Source organism: Chiloscyllium punctatum, chromosome 27 (genome assembly GCF_047496795.1).
Source record: "Chiloscyllium punctatum isolate Juve2018m chromosome 27, sChiPun1.3, whole genome shotgun sequence".
NCBI lineage: Eukaryota > Metazoa > Chordata > Chondrichthyes > Orectolobiformes > Hemiscylliidae > Chiloscyllium > Chiloscyllium punctatum.
In genome coordinates, this window is record NC_092765.1 from 38419600 (window position 1) to 38440327 (window position 20728).

Below are 20728 nucleotides of genomic sequence, written 5' to 3' on the forward strand. Positions count from 1 at the left end.
AGTTTCACACATCTTTCCGATAAGAAGGAGACCAGAATTGCATGCAATATTCCAACAGTGACCTAACCAATGTCCTGTACTCAATACTCTGATAGATAAAGTGGCATTCTAACTGGAAGTAACATCCCAACTGAGGCAAAGCTAGTGCCTTACTTAATTTCAATATTAACTAATATAAATACAAATCTTCTCAAAAACCTTAACTACTTAATTTTATACACTATGCCTCTACTCGTAAAACCTAAAGTACTATATGTTTAATTAATCACACTCTCAGCCTATCCTGTCACCATTTATGCATATATATACCCAGGTGTCTGTGCTCTTGAGCTCCCTAACTCGATGTTGTTACTCCCATGTTCTTCCTTCCAAAACGAATTACCTCATATTTCCCCATATTAAAGTTCAACCACATGTCTGCCTAGTCTACTGACTTGCTAATGTCCTATTGAAATTCTACTCTCCTCCTCCTAGTTCAGGCTTCCAAGTTTATAAACATCCACAAATGTTGAAATTGAACCCTTTATGCCAAGGGAATTAAAAAAAAACAATATCACCTATCTGGAGATAGTTGTGTATTAAGTTGTTAAAATTGTGCTACCAATATTTTAGTTATGAAGCTATCACATGCCATTGTAGTAAATGACTGAAACCTTTTTTCCTTAACGACTTATTTTTCATTTGTGTAAGTAATTTTCCTCTTCAGCTTTCCTAACTTATCTTAGACAAGCATGAGGTGGTTCTGCATTGCACAAGCTCATACACTTTCAATTTATCTTGTGTGGTGCTTCCACCTTTTCCCAAACCTGTGCACTTCTTCTCTTCAACACTTTGCAGTCTTTGCTCATGTTTTGCTGGCAACATTAAATGTTACTCTGTCAACTCACAATGTAATATAGGCCCTGATTACAAGGTCTTTCTGATGATCAGCTATGTGAGGTTATTCTCCCAATACCACTGCCATTTTTTAGGTGACAAAAAGATGAACTGACTGTCAATTAAGTCATAAGCAGTACATTCCACCTGTATAACTGCTTCAGTCAGATACTGACTTGACTTTGCACAGAAGCAAAAATGTTCACACTAAAACCTGGCCCACAACATGACATCCACGAACAAAATAAAAATGGTTCTTTTCTAGTTCAGACTTTTTTTCCTCTTCAGAGGCATGTTACCTCATTGTTGTTTTCCTTTGTTTGATCTGTACAAAAAGAAACAATGTTTGCCAATTCCATTGACGATCAGGGTTCTTAAGGATCATGGAGGCTGTATATAATCATTCCATCCTAGAAATCTCAGGAAGGCTGTTCCAGTTACTACACCAATGCCTTGATGGCACCATCTTCACATTGGAGAAAGGAAGTGGAATTCTACATGTGTCTGCATTTTCTAATAATTTTTATCCCTCTGAAATTCTAGACTAAGTGGAGGCTATGAGACCTTGTTATGTACTATCATGTCAATACTGTCAAAGTTTCCTAAAAGCCTGATCCATTGTCCCGTTTCTGATTTCTTGATTAAAACTAAACAGAAAATGCTGGAGAAACTCAGCAACTCTGGTAAAGAGAGACAGAATTAATCTCTTTTCGGAACCAAGGGCCTGGAAAATAATAGCTTTTAACAAGATGAGGTGGGGGTTGGGCATGGTGAGCAAAATATGAAGGCAGTGCTAATGGTGGTAAAGGAGAGATTAAGATATAAAGTAGGTGTTAATGATAATTTTGAACAGGAGAAAATAGGTCAGCTCTGCTGAGAGCAAGGCCAGCAAAACATAAGCAAGACACAGGGAAGGGAGGGGATGTTGTAATCAAAATGAAACACGGTGTTCGTGCTCTGAAGCTGTTGAACTCAATGTTGAATGCTGAAGACTGTAAAGTGCCAAAGTGGAAAATGAGGTCCTGTTCCTCCACCTTGTGTTGAACTTTCCTGGAATGCTGATGCGGGCTTAGAATGGAAATGGGAATGAGATGGTTCATTGAAATGGCAAGCAACTGGAATATCAGGGTCATTCTTACAGACAGAGCGAAGATGATCGGTAAAGTGGTTACTCAGTCTCTATTTTGTCTTGCCAATTTAAACGGGATCACATTGTGAGAAGTGAATACAGTAGATTAGTTTGAAAGAAGCACCTTGGTTATGGAGAGAGATAGGTGCGCACAACAAGGAAGTTTTTACAATTGGGGGAAGGGAAATTACGATGCTGTAAGACAGGATTTGAGGAGCATACGTTGGGAGCATAGGCTGTCAGGGAAGGATATGATGGAAATGTGGAACTTTTTCAAGGAGCAGATACGACGTGTCCTTGATATGTATGTACCGATCAGGCAGGAAAGAAATGGTCGTGTGAGGGAGCCTTGGTTGACGAGGGAGGTTGAATGTCTAGTAAAGAGGAAGAAGGAGGCTTACATAAGGTTGAGGAAACAAGGTTCAGACAGAGCAGTGGAGGGATACAGGATAGCCAGAAGGGACCTGAAGAAAGGGATTAGGAGAGCTAAGAGAGGGCATGAAAAATCCCTGGCGGATAGGATCAAGGATAACCCCAAGGCATTCTATGCGTATGTGAGAAACCTGAGAATGACGAGAACGAGGGTAGGTCCGATCAAGGACAGTGGTGGGAGACTGTGTATTGAGTCGGAAGAGATAGGAGAGGTCTTGAACAAGTACTTCTCTTCAGTATTTACGAACGAGAGGGACCGTATTGTTGAAGAGGAGAGTGTGAAACGGACTGATAAGCTAGAAGAGATACCTGTTAGGAAGGAAGATGTGTTGGACATTTTGAACAACTTGAGGATAGACAAGTCCCCCGGGCCTGACGGGATATATCCTAGGATTATGTGGGAAGCAAGAGAGGAAATTGCAGTACCGTTGGCAATGATCTTCTCGTCTTCACTGGCAACTGGGGTGGTACCAGGGGACTGGAGAGTAGCGAATGTTGTGCCCCTGTTCAAAAAAGGGAATAGGGATAACCCCGGGAATTACAGGCCAGTTAGTCTTACTTCTGTGGTAGGCAAAGTAATGGAAAGGGTACTGAGGGATAGGATTTACGAGTATCTGGAAAGACACTGCTTGATTAGGGACAGCCAGCACGGATTTGTGAAGGGTAGGTCTTGCCTTTCAAGTCTTATTGAATTCTTCGAGGAGGTGACCAAGCATGTGGATGAGGGTAGAGCAGTGGATGTAGTGTACATGGATTTTAGTAAGGCATTTGATAAGGTTCCCCATGGTAGGCTTATGCGGAAAGTCAGGAGGCATGGGATAGAGGGAAATTTGGCCAATTGGATAGAAAACTGGCTAACCGGTCGAAGTCAGAGAGTGGTGGTAGATGGTAAATATTCAGCATGGAGTCCAGTTACAAGTGGAGTTCCGCAGGGATCAGTTCTGGGTCCTCTGCTGTTTGTAATTTTTATTAATGACTTAGATGAGGGAGTCGAAGGGTGGGTCAGTAAATTTGCAGATGATACAAAGATAGGTGGAGTTGTGGACAGTGAGGAGGGCTGTTATCGGCTGCAGAGGGACTTAGATATGATGCAGAGCTGGGCTGAGGAGTGGCAGATGGAGTTCAACCCTGCCAAGTTGGAACGGCGAAGGATGAGGGGTGACTTGGTAGAGGTTTATAAGATGATCAGAGGAATAGATAGAGTAGACAGTCAGAAACTTTTTCCCCGGGTACAACAGAGTGTTACAAGGGGACATAAATTTAAGGTGAAGGGTGGAAGGTATAGGGGAGATGTCAGGGGTGGGTTCTTTACCCAGAGAGTGGTGGGGGCATGGAATGCGCTGCCCGTGGGAGTGGTAGAGTCAGATTCATTGGCGACCTTTAAGCGGCATTTGGATAGGTACATGGATGGGTGCTTAATCTAGGATAGAAGTTCGGCACAACATCGTGGGCCGAAGGGCCTGTTCTGTGCTGTATTGTTCTATGTTCTATGTTCTAAATTAAATATTTCACTTGGAAAATGTGTTTGGGATCTTAGACAGTAAGAGAGCGGAGGCAAAGGGGCAAATAATACCCATCTAACTTGCATGGGAAGGGACCATGGTAGTGGGGGGGGGGGGGAGTGGTATGGATGAATAATGGAGGAAACTTAAGGAGTCTTAGCGTAGTGAACCAGAATTCACAGAGGGAACAATCCCTGCAGAAAGTTCACAGTGTGGGGAAGAGAAGATGAATTTGATCATACATCCAGCTAGAGGTAGTGGTAATGGCAGAGAATATCCTCTAAACGTGGAGACTGGTGGTGTGCAAAGTGAAAACAAGGAGAACCCTATCATTGTCTGGGAGGGAGGGAAAGTGGTGCAGCAAATGGGTAACATACATCTCAAGGCCCTGTCCACCATGGTGTGGGGCAATCCTATCTCCAGAAATAAAATCAGTGAAGTTAAGAAAGGGAGGGGGAGAGTCAGAGATAGACCAAATGAAGGTGAGAAAAGAACAAATGCTGGAAGCAAAACTGGTGAATGTTTCCAATTCTGAATGAGAGCAGGGAGCAGTCCTGATGACATTATCAATGTACCAGAGAAAGAGCTGGGGGAGGGAGCCTAAGTGGTTCTGGATCAAGGAATGTTCCACATATCCCACAAAGAGATAGGCATAGAATGTAGTTATTTGTAATAAGTAGTAATTCTTGGCAAGTTCAGAAAACTGCTCCATGTTTTATGTTAACTGAATCTATTAAACAGGTAAATTGGGGACTTTGTATACTTTGATAAAATTGTCAACTTTTGTGATGATTCTGGAAATAGTAGGCCTTGATTTCTAGCACAGACTCCAAGGTGGTGTGACATGTTGACAATTGAACAAAATAAAATGTACAAAACACAATCTCTTGGATAAAGTATCAGTTATACCTATGCTGCATCTGTGAAAACAACTGCTTGCTGCCTGTTGTATTAACCAGTGAGGACACGGTAACATGCAAACTGAACAGTGTTGCCATATTTGAGGGACCGTCATCTGGAGTTTGGGAACCGTTAAACTCCTCAGCTACAGCCTTCACAGGAAATGCTTTAGTCACTGGCAGGTGTCTGTACCTTAACCAAGAGTGGCAGGTATTGTAGTAGCAGGGTGAATGTCTTTTCAGACATTCCTAAATTATCTATTACAAAGACATATAATGGGCTGCCTTACATCCAATGCTTCAAATAAGTGTTGCAGAATTTTTCTGGTTTTGAACACTATCCAATTTATTTAGCAGGGCATTTAATTTAGGAAAAATATTTGGCATACGTTTAAATTGCTGTTTCACAACAACATCCTGTGTTTATACAGAAACCTTCAACATAGAAAAATGTTCCAACATGCCTTCTGTGTTTAACTCAGATAAGAATTAAAAGAAATCAACATTGTATTGAGCTTTCTATAGGCAGTTACTATAGAACAGCAATTGCTTCTTGCATCATTCCAGTCAGCACATCTGTCAGAGGCTCCCAGAAATTCACTTTCAAATTAAAAGTCTTCCTCATCGGTTTAAATCTTTTTCTTGATTTGTCTGCCCTGTCTTTGTAAGTTATTTCCTGCCCTACACCAACTTCCCACTGTAATTTTTCATTCCTCCATCTTTGCTCATTCCTTCCTTCCACTTATCATTGGCAGTTGGTGAGGCCTTGCATTGCTGGAATTCCTTCTTTAAACTCTTCCATATCCTTCTCTTCCTTTGGATTTTTTTTTAATAATCCAGCAGTTTGACAAATACTTTGGTTACTTATTTGGTTTAGCATTAATATTGTTTCTCCTGTTATGCCTCCGTACACAGTCTTCTACATTAAAGGTTCTGTATAAACAGAGGAGGTTGTTATCAGACAGCAATGTATAGAGTCATGGAGGCATACAGGACAGAAACAGGCCCTTTGGCCCAACTCGTCCATATTGACCAGGTTTCCTAAATTAAACTAGTTCTATTTGCTTGCATTTGGCCCATATGGCTCTAAACCTCTCCTATCCATGTACCCGTCAAAATGTCTTTTAAATATAATTGTACCCGCCTCTACCACTTCCTCTGGCAGCTCATTCCATACACACACCATCCTCTGTGTGAAAAAGTTGCCCCTCAGGTACCTTTTAAACCTTTCCCCTCACCTTAAACCTATGGCCTCTAATTTTGGACTTCTTACTGTGGGGGAAAAGAACTTGGCTATTCACCTCTCAGCCTCCTACACTCCAGGGAAAAACATCCCAGTCTATCCAAGCCACAGAAATTGCAGGCAGCTTGAGAATCTATGAATCAATTTAAAAACCTATTCTATCTAGGGGTGCTTCACTCCACACCATCAGCATTTATATCTACAATATATATTACATGCCAGATATATCACCCCGAGAGATTTTTGGTGGCGTAGTTTATAATGGAGGGATTGAGGGCCTTACAGATAGAAACCTTTGCCCTTTGACTCTTTCGTGTATTTCTGTATGCTGTCCTGAACCTGAACGTCCAGTTTACAACACAGTGACCAATTGTCCTGAATATTATTGGATCGTACAACACAGGAGGAGGTTGTCCCATGTCGTGGATTGTTTGTTGTCAGAGCGACCTTTATCCTGTATTTTTGATCTTTAATTGTTGTGCATGACAGGGACAGTCAGCATGGTTTTTGTGTGAAGAAAATCGTGTCTCACAAACTTGATTGTGTTTTGAGGAAGTTACCAAAAAGATTGATCATGGCACAGCAGTAGACCTTGTTTATTTGGATTTCAGTAAAGCTTTCCAACAAATTTCCACATGGTAAACTGATTAGTAAAGTTAGGTCACATGGGATTCAGGGTACATAACTGGCTTAACAGCAGGATACATAGAATGGTGGTGGAGGATTGCTTTTGGTACTGGAGGCCTATCACTAGCAGTGTTCAGTAGGGATCGGTTCTGGGTCCTCTTTTGTTTGTCATTTATCTAAATGACTTGGATGAGAATATGGAAGGTACAGTTGCTAAGTTTGCGGATGACACTTAATTGGTGGCATAGTTGATAGTGAAGAAGCTTTACTGAGATTACAAAGGGATCTTGATCAAATGAGTCAATGTGCTGAAAAATGGCAGATGCAGTTCAATTTGGTTAAATGCTAGGTATTACATTTTGATACAACAAACAAGGATAGGGATTATACAATTAATGGGAGGGCCTTGGGTGGTGTTGTCGAAGAGGGATCAAGGGGGTACAAGCACATAATTCTTTGAAATTTGCTTCAAGCTGGTTTGCTTGAAATATGCTTCAAATATGTCCAAGCTGGTTAAAAAGGCATTTGGCATGCTTGCCTTCATTGCTCAGTCCTCTGCGTAAACATGTTGGGAAGTCATGTTGAGGTTGTACAGGACATTGGTGAGGCTTCTTCTGGACTATGTGTCCACTTTCATTGCCCAGTTAAGATGGAGAAGGTTCTGAAGAGATTTTCCAGAATGTTGCCGAGTATGGAAGGTTTCAGTTATAAAGAAAGCCTGGATAGGCTGTGACGTTTTTCACTTTGATAAGGTCCTAGGGAGTGTTGCTGAACGAAGAGACCTTGGAGTCGCAGGTAGACAGGATAGTGAAGAAGGCGTTTGGTTTGTTTTCTTTTATTGGTCAGAATATTGAGTACAGGAGTTGGGAGGTCATGTTGCGGCTGTACAGGAAATTGGTTAGGCCACTTTTGGAATATTGCGTGCAATTCTGGTCTCCTTCCTATCGGAAAGTTGTTGTGAAACTTGAAAGGGTTAAGAAAAGATTTATAATGATGTTGCCAGGGTTTGAGGATTTGAGCTATAGGGAGAGGCTGAACAGGCTGGAGCTGTTTTCCTTGGAGCGTCGGATGCTGAGGGGTGACCTTATAGAGGTTTACAAAATTATGAGGGGCATGGATAGGGTAAATAGGCAAAGTCTTTTCCCTGGGTCAGGGAGTCCAGAACTAGAGGGCATAGGATTTTGGTGAGTGGGGAAAGATATAAAAGAGACCTAAGGGGCAACGTTTTCACACAGAGTGTGGTATGGGTATGGAATGAGCTGCCAGAGGAAGTGGTGGAGGCTAGTACAATTGCAACATTTAAGAGGCATTTGGATGGGTATATGAATAGGAAGGGTTTGGGGCTGCTGGCAGGTGGGGACTAGATTGGGTTGGGATATCTGGTTGGTATGGACAGGTTGGACCGAAGGGTTTGTTTCCATGCTATACATCTCTATGACTCTATGATTTGAGCATAGGAGCTTGAGAGCCAAAATGATACAGTGAGAGGTATAGATAGAGTTGATAGTAGTTGTCTTTTCCTTATGTGAGGGATTTCAAGACCAGGGGGCACATTTTTAAGATGCGAGATTTTAAAAAGACATGACAGGCAAATGTTTTACAAAGAGGGTGGTTCACATGTGGAGTGAACTTCCTGAGGAAGTGGTGGATGTGGATACAATTGGAACATTTAAAAGACATTTGGATAGGTAAACAAATTGGAAAAGTTTGGAGGGATATGGGCCAAGAGCAGGCAGGTAGGACTAGTTTAGTTTGGGATTATGTTTGACATGGATTGGTTGGTAATGTACCTCCCACTGGCTCACCAACATCTCCCAGCCCAGACGAATAGTCAACTATGCCAAAATGTCCCTTCTCTCTGCCCCCAAAGTTGCACCCCCTGCCCATTATGTACATAGTAATTAGGAACAAAAGCCATTTGTCCCCCTAAACCTGCTTTGCCATTCAATAAAACGTCTGAACTAATTGTGGCCTCAACTCCTCTGTTACATCTAACTCCCCCCTCCCAATAACCTTTGTCTTGCTGGATAAGAACCTACCTCTGTCTCAAAAATATTCAGTGAACCCACCTCCACCATACAAGAGACTGTCAATGGCATTTGACCTTCTGACAGACAAATAAACTCGTTTCATCTCCAACTTGAAATGGGATGCTCCGTAATTTTGGTCTAATTCCAACCGAGCCCATCAGCACCTCTTGCCTAATGGCTTTGAGGGAGCAGCAGGAGCATTGGGGAGAGGAAAGAACCAAAAATAAATAAAAATAAGGAAACCTCAGCAGCATCTTTGGAGTAGGATATTATTGAGAGGTGATGCTCAATCTAATATTGGGGAGGAGGGAGTTGGGATAAAGTCACTCTACAGTTGGCTACCCACGAATGGAGCTAAGAGCTTCTGGCTGACCTCTCACCTCTGCTGCGTGCCCCCGGAAGTGTTCTATGAGCTGGCCGGTGGTGTTGTTCCGGGTCGGCGTCACTGCCGGGAAGATGGAGGCTCAGGGCCGACGCAGGGCCTGGCACAGCCCCGAGTCTGAGTACCGGCCCGGGCACCACCGACTGAGGATCAAAAGAGAGGGGGCAGCAGGCCCCAAGCACCGGCCCTCGAGTTCGGGCTCCTCCGGGGGCAGCGTCTCTCCTCCTGGGCACTGGCAGAGCCGCTCCCCGGCCCGGCGGAAGCCGGCACCCGAGCAGCAGCAGCAGCAGCAGCAGCAGCAACAACAACAACAACATTCACGGGCCGGGGGCAAGTGGAAGCGGGTGAGTCACCGAATATGAGTTATAAAACACTCCTCTTCATCACAGCAGCAGCAACATCAGCCTGAATCCAGCCACCTCTGTAACTGTGGAGGGGGGGATTTAACACTCACATCAGATCACACTGTAATGTCATTGCTGAAGGAGAGTGTGTCAGGGTGAAAACTCAATTCCTTAATGAGCACTTAATACCAGGAAGGAGGGGAACTTGGTGCAACAGGGAGGCAGGGGAAGGATGATTGTTTTTTTAAAACGTCCCATTAAAGTGCATGAGAAATTGTTATCAGCAACAGAGGGGGCCTGACTGAGATAGCACAGGTTCAAAGGTGATCGGAGAAGGAACCAAGTGCAAATTTACTGTTACCCTGCGAGATCTTATACCCTGGAAAGCATTCCTGAAATGGTGGCAGAAACATATTCACAGTTCATTTTCAAAAGGAAGTGGAATGATTTGACAGGGACAAGAGTCACTGTGGTCAGTGAGTAGGACTAATTGGACAGTTCACTGAAGGTGCTATCTGGCTGACTGGCCTCCTTCATTCTGTTCTTCACATATTTAGTTCACATATTTCAGGAATAAGTTAATTTGGTCACATAGCTGTCTCTGTGCCAGTGATCCAGGTTCGATTCTGGCCTTGGGCGACAGGTCTGTGTAGAATTTCCCCTTTCTCCCCTTCTGGTGCTCTGTTTTCCTTCCACAGTCCAAATGTGCAGCTAAGGTGGATTGGCCATGCTAATTCTCCCCACAGTATCCAAGGATGTTTAGGCTAGGTGGATTGGTCATGGTAAATGCAAGGTTATGCAGACAGGATGGAAGGTTAATGTGCATGGGTCTCCAGCTCTTCGGAAGGTTGGTGCAGACTCGATGGGCTGAATGGCCTCTATCTGCACTGTAGGATTTTATAATTCTATGATGAAACAATAATCTCTAATGGTTGCCATGTGAGGTTTTTTTTTTAACCAATTGTCTCTCAATTTCTGGCTGTGTCATGACTTGCGAAATTAGATTTTTCTCATTGCGTTCAGGAACGGCATGACCATTCGCAGCGGGATCATGCTGAGAGACGACACAGAGACCACTCCGATAGAAATGGACACCGGCACAAGAAGAACAGTGACCGAGAGCGACACAGAGAATGTTCAGACCGGGGGCGAGGCCACAACAAAAGGAATGGCAGCTCTCACACAGAAGCTGGCGTGAGTGGCCGAGACAGGGAGGCTCAGCTCCTCAGCACCCAGCAGGCCGAGCGAGAGTATTACAATGAGAGAAGGCGTCAAAACCGTAATCAGTGCTCCCTGCTCAATGATAAGAATCCTGCCTCTGAGTCAAATGACAGCCAGGTTCCTAGTGGCAACGCAGCCCAAGTGAAAGAGGAGCCAAATTTTGAGCTGTCTGGTGCCCTCGTAGAAGACACAAACACCTTTCGTGGAGTGGTGATAAAATACTGTGAACCACCCGAGTCCCGGATCCCAAGGAAACGATGGCGTCTTTACCCATTCAAGAATGATGAACCACTTCCAGTCATGCACATTCATCGTCAGAGTGCCTATCTCTTGGGTCGACAGCGTAGGGTAGTGGATATCCCAATTGACCATCCTTCCTGCTCCAAGCAACATGCAGTGCTACAATACAGGTTGGTGTTTAAAAAGCTGTTAATGTAAGCTTGTGAGGAGTGGGGCTAAACTGGATTGCTATGTGGGCTCTAGCGTGGACAAGATGAAAGTGAGTACTGCAGATGCTGGAGATCAGAGTGGTGCTGGAAAAGGACAGCAGGTCAGGCAACATTCGAGGAGCAGGAAAATCGACGTTTATAGCAAAGGTCCTTCCTGAAGAAGGGCTCGTGCCCGAAATGTCGATTTTCCTGCTCCTTGGATGCTGCCTGATCTGCTGTGCTTTTCCAGCAACACATTTTCAGCTCTGATCTCCAGCATCTGCAATCCTCACTTTCTCCAGCATGGACAAGTTGATTGAATGACTCCCTGTGCCGTAAATGACTAAATCTAACTGGGACTTTGCATTGATCTGATATCAGTCGATCTGATGCAAATCCCTTTGGATTTCCGGGCTGTTACCCGTCCCCCATATTATCAGTCACCTTCTATTCTCTGTCCAAGTTTCTCTCTCCCACTTTCTGTTATAGGAAGTAGAGAGATTGCAAAATGATTTTTCTTTTCCTCAATGGACAGCAGTTACTATAGCACAGTCTTTCCATGAAAAGCAGTTAGTTAATATTAAAAAACTACTCAACAAAAAACCTAAACAAACATCCAATTAAGAACTGAGCTCATGATCACAGTGATAGTTTCCTTACTGAGCAATAACTGTAAAGGGCTTGATGTTTCCTTGGGCTAGAGAAACTGGACTCTTGGGCTCTTGATATTCTGGAACTAACGAATGAACTTACATTTCCGAGTCACCGCATAGCATTTTATAATCAATACAATATCATCAATATAAAACCTTTCCCACTTTTTCTTTTGAAATTGGAACTGCAGGTTTACTTTCCCTTTCAAATGTTCAGGAAAATAGTTCTACTAGAATTCAGAGGACCAGGTGACAGTTGACTAGCTTCATAATTTTAAGTCCAGGCTCACTCTCTGTCAGTCATGTTTTGAAATGTAGTTGCTGTTGTATTTTAGTAAATGTGACAGCAGTTTTATTTATGGATTTAACAAGTACATTTTTAGTGATGGGGCAGTGAATGGGAAGCAGGCAATGTTTATCAAAATGTTTGGCTTGGGGCATTAAATAAATGGAAGTGGTTTGTGAGTGAGTAGATTTTACATACTATGATAATTTTGGGTTTGACAGACCATAGCTTTTGTCCAATTCCACAGTCCAGTACAAAAGTGGTTGTTTTAGCAGTCTGTTACCCTATTTTTATCTCTCTAAATCCCCTTTTGAAAGCATCTCCATCACCCTTTGGTACTTTGAGAGAAATACTTAGGTGTAATAGTTAAAATGTATGGTTTCACGGTGCATGCGTCAATGATCTGATTTTATTTAGCTAGATTGAGCAAAGTTAATGGGTAGCTTTGCATTACACTTTGTGCTGTGATCACTTTTACCAAGATTAAATTTATTCAGTCAATTACTTCTAGTTCTTTATGTTAATTCCTCAAGATGGTTCTTTTTTTATCATAGTTATTAGAGTGCTGAAGGAGGCCATTTGTCCTCTTGAGTACATGCTGGCTCTCTGTAGATCAGTTTTATTCACCCTACTTTCCGTCTGTCATCTTGTAAGCGTATTTCCCTCAAACACCATTCAACATTGACACATCCTGTGCAGCTATATTTTGCTAGGAGAAACTTTGGAGGTTGCCTTCAGTATTTCCTCAGCTACGGAAGTGTTTTTGTCATTTGCTGCTTTCATCGAATTCAGGTGCATTTAGGGTTCCTGTTTCAGTCAAGGAGACATTCCAGTCTCTGACAGTGCTGCTGAAGCTTGGCTGTATGCAGGTGAATACAGACACACAAAGTTACTTTATTGCAAGTTCTTTTCTCCTTTCCTTCCACATGTTTTTGCCCTCCTTTCTTGTATGGACTAACAGTCTCCCTCCCACAGTAGCTTTTTAAAAATATCATAGTTTATTGTAGGCATATCCAGGCTTCAGAGATAGCTATTAATATTGTTCGTTGAGGGACCTAGGAGCCTCATTGGGTCTTCAATTCGGTGGTCAAGGATAAAGCTACACTTTGCATCTCACTGGGTCTTTCTTGTGGTGTAACTTTGGGTCGAGATTGTTAACTCCTTTAACTTGCATTTAGTAAAAGCTCTGTATAATTCTTCCTATTTTCACAAGACTGGAGTAGAAATTACAAAACCTTATATCATTGTATCGCAGGTGGTATGCAGAACAACATGCTTTTTGTTTTGCCCCCTGCAGACTTGTGGAGTTCACACGGAATGATGGCACACCTGGCAGGAGGGTGAGACCGTACATCATCGACCTGGGTTCGGCCAATGGTACATACCTTAACAATCAGCGCATTGAGTCACAGCGATATTATGAACTCAAAGAAAAGGATCTGCTGAAATTTGGCTTCAGCAGCAGGGAGTACGTCATTCTACATGAATTCTCGGATACTGCTGAGGTGGATGCAAAAGAAGGGCAGCATGATGAGGATGAGGAAGTTGAAAGTTAATTTAAAACCTTTCCCACTTTTTCTTTTGAAATTGGAACTGCAGGTTTACTTTCCCTTTCAAATGTTCAGGTAAATAGTTCTACTAGAATTCAGAGGACCAGGTGACAGTTGACCAGCTTCATAATTTTAAGTCCAGGCTCACTCTCTGTCAGTCAACTCACTCTCAAGTTGTCAGTATTCTATTATAAACCAATATGATAATTTTAAGAACAAAGTATGGCCTGGTGAACAGAATTAAATGGTATGATCCCTTCAGACCAAACATTTAGCACCCTATTTTGAATTTCATGTTTCACAATCTGATCACTTTGCCTCCAATCTGGTGCTCAGGTGGAGACATGCTAAATAATGGCAAGAAACCACAGAGTTTACTCTAGTAAATTCACTAGAGCAGCTACTAAACTGTAGCATTGTCAGTGCAGTTGGCGTATATATGCTTTTCATTATATTTTGATTTTTTTAGGTAGAGGATAATAAACTTCATAAGCAAACTATTCTACTGGACTCTGGTCTTGGGACATCATCAAACAACTGCATATCGTTGCTTCAGCTCCTTTCACTCCTCTTGTTTATTTTTACAGGATTTGAGATACTGTGTTGCTAGGTTGAAACTTGTATACTGTAATTACTTTCCTTTCCTGAAGCAGGCCATAGACAAGTTCTGTGCTTTTCCTCATTGAAACCTCTTCTGTCCACGAGTTATAGAAACGGACCTTTCAGAATGCCTCTTGCATTCAATAGTTGATTAAAGAAATGGTACAAATGGCCAAAAGCTTATAATTTTTGACTGAAAACATTTTTTTGTGCTGAACCTTTTTTTTAATGAAAAAGTGCAGGATTTTTCCTCATACCAAGAGTGATTTATGCCTCTGAGTTGGATTTCTTCTTTCAGTTAGAGAGAAGGTTGAGATCTTGCTTCCTGATCGTGCACTGCATCTGTTGCCCCAGCAAGCTTAGAATTAATGTTAAAGGTCATTGTTTGCACTAGGAAGCAAGAGATCATTTGTGGGTAGGGTAGGGCCCCCTGTGTCATGACCTATTTGGTTTGATTTTGAAATAAGTCACAAATTTGGCTGCATCTGGCAGTGAAGGGAACACCAATGGGACTTTTAACCTATACCTTGCTTTGTACCTATATGATAGATGTACTTGCCACTGACTGTCATCCCTCCTGCTTCCTCTCTGGAACCAGTTACATTGCTGGGATGTCACTGGCTTAGATCCAGCTCCTTGGGATAGTTGTTCCAATGTTGATTGGAAGCTTGGGTTGCAGTTCTTTGTTGTAAATGTTTAAATCCTTGCACTACACGTCACTAAGATGAAAATGTAGCCCTGTCAGAGGTTGGATTCTGTCAGCATGGTCAGATTCTCATCACTTATTATTTTGGATTCAAGGAAGAAATATTTGGAGTAGGTACAGTTTATGAAAGTGTGTCTGTGCATTTGTTTCTGACTTCAGCTGATTGGACATGAAATGTTCCAAAAACATTTGTTTAAATTTTTAGCAGCTGTATAAAAGCTTGTGGAGCTGAAATGTTAATCCTATGCTTTTCTCTCCACACACGCTACCTGACATGCTGAATGTTTTCCACCTTTTCTGTTCTTAAATAACTTTCGTAAGGTTGATAGATTTCCCAGTTAAGATGCCTGACTGTCCTAGACAAACAGCTGCATCTAACGCTGCCTCCGTAAATGTTTGGAGTGAAGATATTCATTTTAAAGAGGTGAGGATGGAACACAACTTTCAGGCACCTAGTTTAATTTGTACTTCATACTGACATGCTACATTGGCAGAGATCCTGTACGCTGACTTGAAAGATGTTGATGTTGTATAGCCAGTGTGAGAGGGGTAGGAAATGTAATTGCACTTGGTAAGTATGGCATCGAAGGAATTAGTTTTAGTTTAAAACCAGAAAGCGGGTAAGATTTTTTTTTACAGCTTTAGTGTAATTGCACGCACCTACTGCGTGCTGACCTTGAAAGCAAGCAGTCAGGGGGAAAATATCTTGACTATTTCTTTTCTATTTACAAAATTGTTTTCTTTGTTAACAAATATATCTGCTAAAATGTTAATAGATCTTCATACCAAAGGGCTCAAATTTACCCCTCCCAGTGCAGTCACCGAGCAAAGAAGTGTTCAGATTGTTGCTAAGCAACAGAAGAATGATGATGAACAGTGACACACGCCTACCTTTGAAACATTTTGTTATTAAATGAAAACCTGTTTTAAAATACTGCTCAAAATTATATTTTGTTGTATAAAGTAAACCGGTGTTCTTGTAGATTGTAATGTTGACTTTGTTACAATCGCTCCTATGTTTTTGGCAGTCTGTGTCATTTTTAGTAAAGTAGATTTCGACAATAGTTTTCATTTGTTTGACTGCCTTTGTTCCAATTATAAACCATGACATTGCACATTTTTTTCTCTCTGGGGGAGAAAAAGGCTCATTTTAAAAATAAACTTGATTATCTAATTTTTCTGTGGCATTGATAACAGCATGTGGCAGAACCAAGTCTGAAATGCTTTTGCTGTTAAATTGGAGATGAGATTAACTTACCTGGTTTCCCTGAGGACTGAGTTTCAGCATATCTTTAAATGATTTAGAAGCTAGTTATTGGAAGGTCCTATTGATTTGGTAGCTATTTACACATCTTCAATAAAAGATGCTATTGTTTTACATTTCATGATTTTTCAAAAAAAAGTTATTGTCTTTTGCAAAGCTTTGTCAGTTCAAAAATTGTCCCAGTGCCCAAGTACAAAGACACGAGTTAGTGTTGGCTGTTTATCTAAACGTGTTGGCACTTCTTGTGAACTTCCCAAATGGATCATAGGATAATGGTGTAAAGAGTTTTTTTTTCTTTAAGTTAGGGAAAGAAAGACGAAAGGAAAATAGTAATATTTGAGAAAAGAAAAACCTGAAAGACCTACAGATGGTGGAATCAGCAACCAAAACACACATTGCTGGAAAAACTCAGCAGATCTGGCAGATTCTGTGGAGAAAAATCAGAGTTAACATTTCAGGTCCGTTGACCATTTTTTCAGAACAGACAAGAGCTTGGAGAATTTTTTTAATGCAGAAGATAGGGTGGAGAGGAGGCCACATTGTAAATAGCAAATACAGTAGACAAAATTTAGTTACGTGTAGGTGAATCGCTGCTTCACCTGGAAAGTATGGCACTTTGGATGGTGAGGAAGTAAACCAGCAGGTGTTAGGCCTTTTGCGATTGCAGAGGAAAATGCCATAGGTGTGTTGGGGAATGTTGGGAGTGAAGGAGAGGTGGAGCAGTGTGACCTGGAGGGAATGATACTTGCAGAAGGCTGACAAGGGACAAGAGGGGAATATGTGTCCTCTACATTGGGGAAACGAAGCACAGACTGGGTGACTGTTTTGCAGAACACTTACATTCTGTCTGCAAAAAGACACTCAGCTTCCAGTTGCCTGTCATTTCGACACATTATTGTGTTCCTGGCTAACACCTCTGTCTCAGGCTTGCTGCAGTGCTCCAGTGAAACTCAGCAGAAGCTGGAAGAGCTACACCTGTTTCCCCCTCAGAACTCTGCAGCCTTCTGTAATTAACATGAGTTCAATAATTGTAGTGCTTGAGCACCTTTTCCCATGCCCTTACCCCAATCCCCATGCACCAAGCCTTGTCATCACGTGCTGCTACCAAACACTACCCATTATCAAATACTAATAGTCCCTGTTAACAGCTATTCGTTCTCTGCGGCTGACCTTTACCCTCTCCATTGTCTGTCCAACTGTTTTTCTCTATTGGAGTTCAGTCTCCAATGATAGTATCTCCCCTAGCATCTCTCTGAATCAGTGTTGTCGTCATGTGCTTCCAATCCTGGTCTTTGAAAACATCACGTGACATTAGCTATTACCCATGTGTCCATTTATTTTGCACCAAAGTTAATTTCTTGCCTGACCTTCATCTGTACAGTCCCCAATAGTCGTAGCTATGATGTCAGCTTGCATTTATGAGTTGATAGCACTGAACCTTATTGCTTCATCATTCCCTTGTTTCCATTTGCTATGCTATCCAAACCACCTTGCTGCTAAGTAACTAACAAAACTAAAATTGATCTGGTAAGCTTTCAACAAAAACTTCAGCCCACAGCCCAATTTTGCCCCACTCTTAACTGCCCAATTCGATGGATCCAACCTCTGTGACCTAGTTTCAAGTACCACCTTTCTGTCCAAGGCCATATAATTCTGTCCTTGAAACATTGCCTGTCTCCATTCTTCACCCCCATCGGCAGTGGTGCTCTCTGGTTTCAGATGACCTCCTCATCTGCCCAACCTCTACTCCACCAAAGACTTGTCATTCATTTATTCTGTCAAAAATCTCCTGAATAACTTTTATCCCTACTTTAGCTATAATACTAAGGTGTGACGTGGAAGATAGCAATGGACTGGTCAGGTACACAGAAAAGTGGTGACTAGAATTTAACCTGGAAAACTGCAAGGTGCTTAACTTATGAAAGAAAGTGGAGTGGAAATGAATGCACAGATTCCTGAAGGTAGGAGGTCAAGGCATATGAAATTCTTTCCTTTATTTGAGGTATAGAAGACATTAACAGAAACATTATCTTGGAACCATATGTTAGTCCACAATTTGAGTACTGAATGCAATTTTGATTACTTCATTACAGAAATAATCTGATAGGTGGGTCTGTGTGTTGAGCGTAACACACCCTGCAGTCCTGGTTATTTAATTTATTTATTGTCACATGTATTTTGTTACAAAATACAATGAAATGGGTTGTATAGGGTTGCCACTCTCCGGTGCCATCTTAAAACACAGAAAAATAAACCAAAACATAGAACATAATGGCAGAAAAATAAAGTTCAACTTCACGGTCCTTCTTGTCAAGTGCTGTGCCATGGGCCTGAAGCAGCAATCCATGGGTCCTCTTGCACCCTTGTTGGAACAAGAGTTGCAACTCTTCATGGCTATCTCACTGCTACTGATGTTGCCACCGCTATGAGTCCTTGGTGGACCTCGCCAATACTGCTGCCACCAATGTTGCCAGGCTCAGCATTGACCCAAGCTCTACATCAACACTGCCAAGATTCAGCTCTAGGCCCACCTTACTGATGCAGCTGCTACCGATGTCATCGGATCTCGTACAGGGCCCGAACAGGTTAAACAGGGAAATTAAGATAATGGGTTGGAATCTCTGGAAAGGATCAGTGGGATAGGCTAACATGATTGAGCCAGAGAATGGGTACAGTACTGTGGGGATCTCTAAGGTACTCACCTTGGACTGAGGGTAGCAGTGTGTTGAATGTAACTCACCCTCCAGTCCTCATGCTGGTGGTGTGTTGGGTGTAATTCACCCACTTCTGACAGTCATGTATATTATGTATAATTCACCTCGTCCTGAGGGTACAAGGGTTTGGAGCTCTGCTCTTTCATCAGGTAGCTAGTGGGGCAGGATCATAAGACACAAAATTTATAGTAAAAGATCAAAGTGTCATACAACTGATGTGATGTATTGAGCAAACCCAGATTACTCTTGAGTTTTTAATCAATTAGAATGGATTGTAAGTTTTGATTCATAGCCATAGAGTCATAGAGATGTACAGCATGGAAACAGACCCTTCGGGCCAACCCGTCCATGCCAAACAGACATCCCAACCCAATCTAGTCCCACCTGCCAGCACCCGGCCCATATCCCTCCAAACCCTTCCTATTCATATACCCATCCAAATGCCTCTTAAATGTTGCAATTGTACCAGCCTCCACCACATCCTCTGGCAGCTCATTTCCAGACACGTACCACCCTCTACGTGAAAATGTTGCCCTTTAGGTCTCTTTTATATCTTTCCCCTCTCACCCTAAACCTATGCCCTCTAGTTCTGGACTCCCCAACCTCAGGGAAAAGACTTTGCCGATTTATCCTATCCATGCCCCTCATAATTTTGTAAACCTCTATAACGTCACCCCTCAGCCTCCGATGTTCCAGGGAAAACAGCCCCAGCCTGTTCAGCCTCTCCCTGTGTTCAAATCCTCCAACCCTGGCAACATCCTTATAAATCTTTTCTGAACCCTTTCAAGTTTCACAACATCTTTCCGATAGGAAGGAGACAAGAATTGCATGCAATTTTCCAACAGTGGCCTAACCAATGTCTTGTACAGCCGCAACATGACCTCCCAACTCCTGTACTCAATACTGTGACCAATAAAGGAAAGCATACAAATACCTTCTTCACTATCCTATCTACCCACGACTCCACTTTAAAGGAGCTATGAACCTGCACTCCAAGGTCTCTTTGTTCAGCAACACTCCCTAGGACCTTACCATTAAGTGTATAAGTCCTGCTAAGATTTGCTTTCCCAAAATGCAGCACTTCGCATTTATCTGAATTAAACTCCATCTACCACTTCTCAGCCCATTGGCCCATCTGGTCCAGATCCTGTTGCAATCTGAGGTAACCCTCTTTGCTGTCCACTGCACCTCCAATTTTGGTGTCATCAGCAAACTTACTAACTGTACCTCTTATGCTGGCATCCAAATCATTTATGTAAATGACAAAAAGTAGAGGGCCCAGCACCGATCCTTGTGGCACTCCACTGGTCACAGGCCTCCGGTCTGAAAAACAACCCTCCACCACCACCCTCTGTCTTCTACCTTTGAGCCAGTTCTGTATCCAAATGGCTAGTTCTCCCTGCATTTCATGAGATCTAACCTTGCTAATCAATCTCCCCTGGGGAACCTTGTCGAACGCCTTACTGAAGTCCACATAGATCACATCTACTGCTCTGCCCTCATCAATCTTCTTTGTTACTTCTTCAAAAAACTCAAGTTTGTGAGACATGGTTTCCCACACACAAAGCCACGTTGACAATCCCGAATCAGTCCTTGCCTTTCCAAATACATGTACATCCTGTCCCTCAGGATTCCCTCCAACAACTTGCCCACCACCGAGGTCAGGCTCACCGGTCTATAGTTCCCTGGCTTGTCTTTACCGCCCTTCTAAAACAGTGGCACCAAGTTTGACAATCTCCAGTTTTCCGGCACCTCACCTGTGACAAACTCTCAGCAAGAGGCCCAGCAATCCCCTCTGTAGCTTCCCACAGAGTTCTCGGGTACACCTGATCAGGTCCTGGG

General features: G+C 42.5%; 1 protein-coding gene across 1 annotated transcript; it reads left to right on the forward strand.

Moving 5' to 3' along the window:
* The first annotated feature begins 9153 nt into the window (after positions 1 to 9153).
* On the forward strand, positions 9154 to 15972 carry snip1 (Smad nuclear interacting protein). The gene is made up of 3 exons (XM_072548533.1): positions 9154 to 9464; positions 10488 to 11095; positions 13350 to 15972. The coding sequence occupies exons 1-3, from the start codon at positions 9195 to 9197 to the stop codon at positions 13606 to 13608; spliced, it is 1137 nt and encodes a 378-aa protein (XP_072404634.1). The 5' UTR covers positions 9154 to 9194; the 3' UTR covers positions 13609 to 15972.
* Positions 15973 to 20728: the final 4756 nt, after the last annotated feature.

Excerpts from the sequence above, each read along its gene's own strand:
- snip1 (XM_072548533.1), top strand. The coding sequence starts at position 9,195 with ATGGAGGCTCAGGGCCGACGCAGGGCCTGGCACAGCCCCGAGTCTGAG. Across the intron at positions 9,465-10,487 it reads CCGGGGGCAAGTGGAAGCGG|GAACGGCATGACCATTCGCA; the intron begins GTGAGTCACCGA and ends CATTGCGTTCAG. Across the intron at positions 11,096-13,349 it reads CATGCAGTGCTACAATACAG|ACTTGTGGAGTTCACACGGA; the intron begins GTTGGTGTTTAA and ends TGCCCCCTGCAG.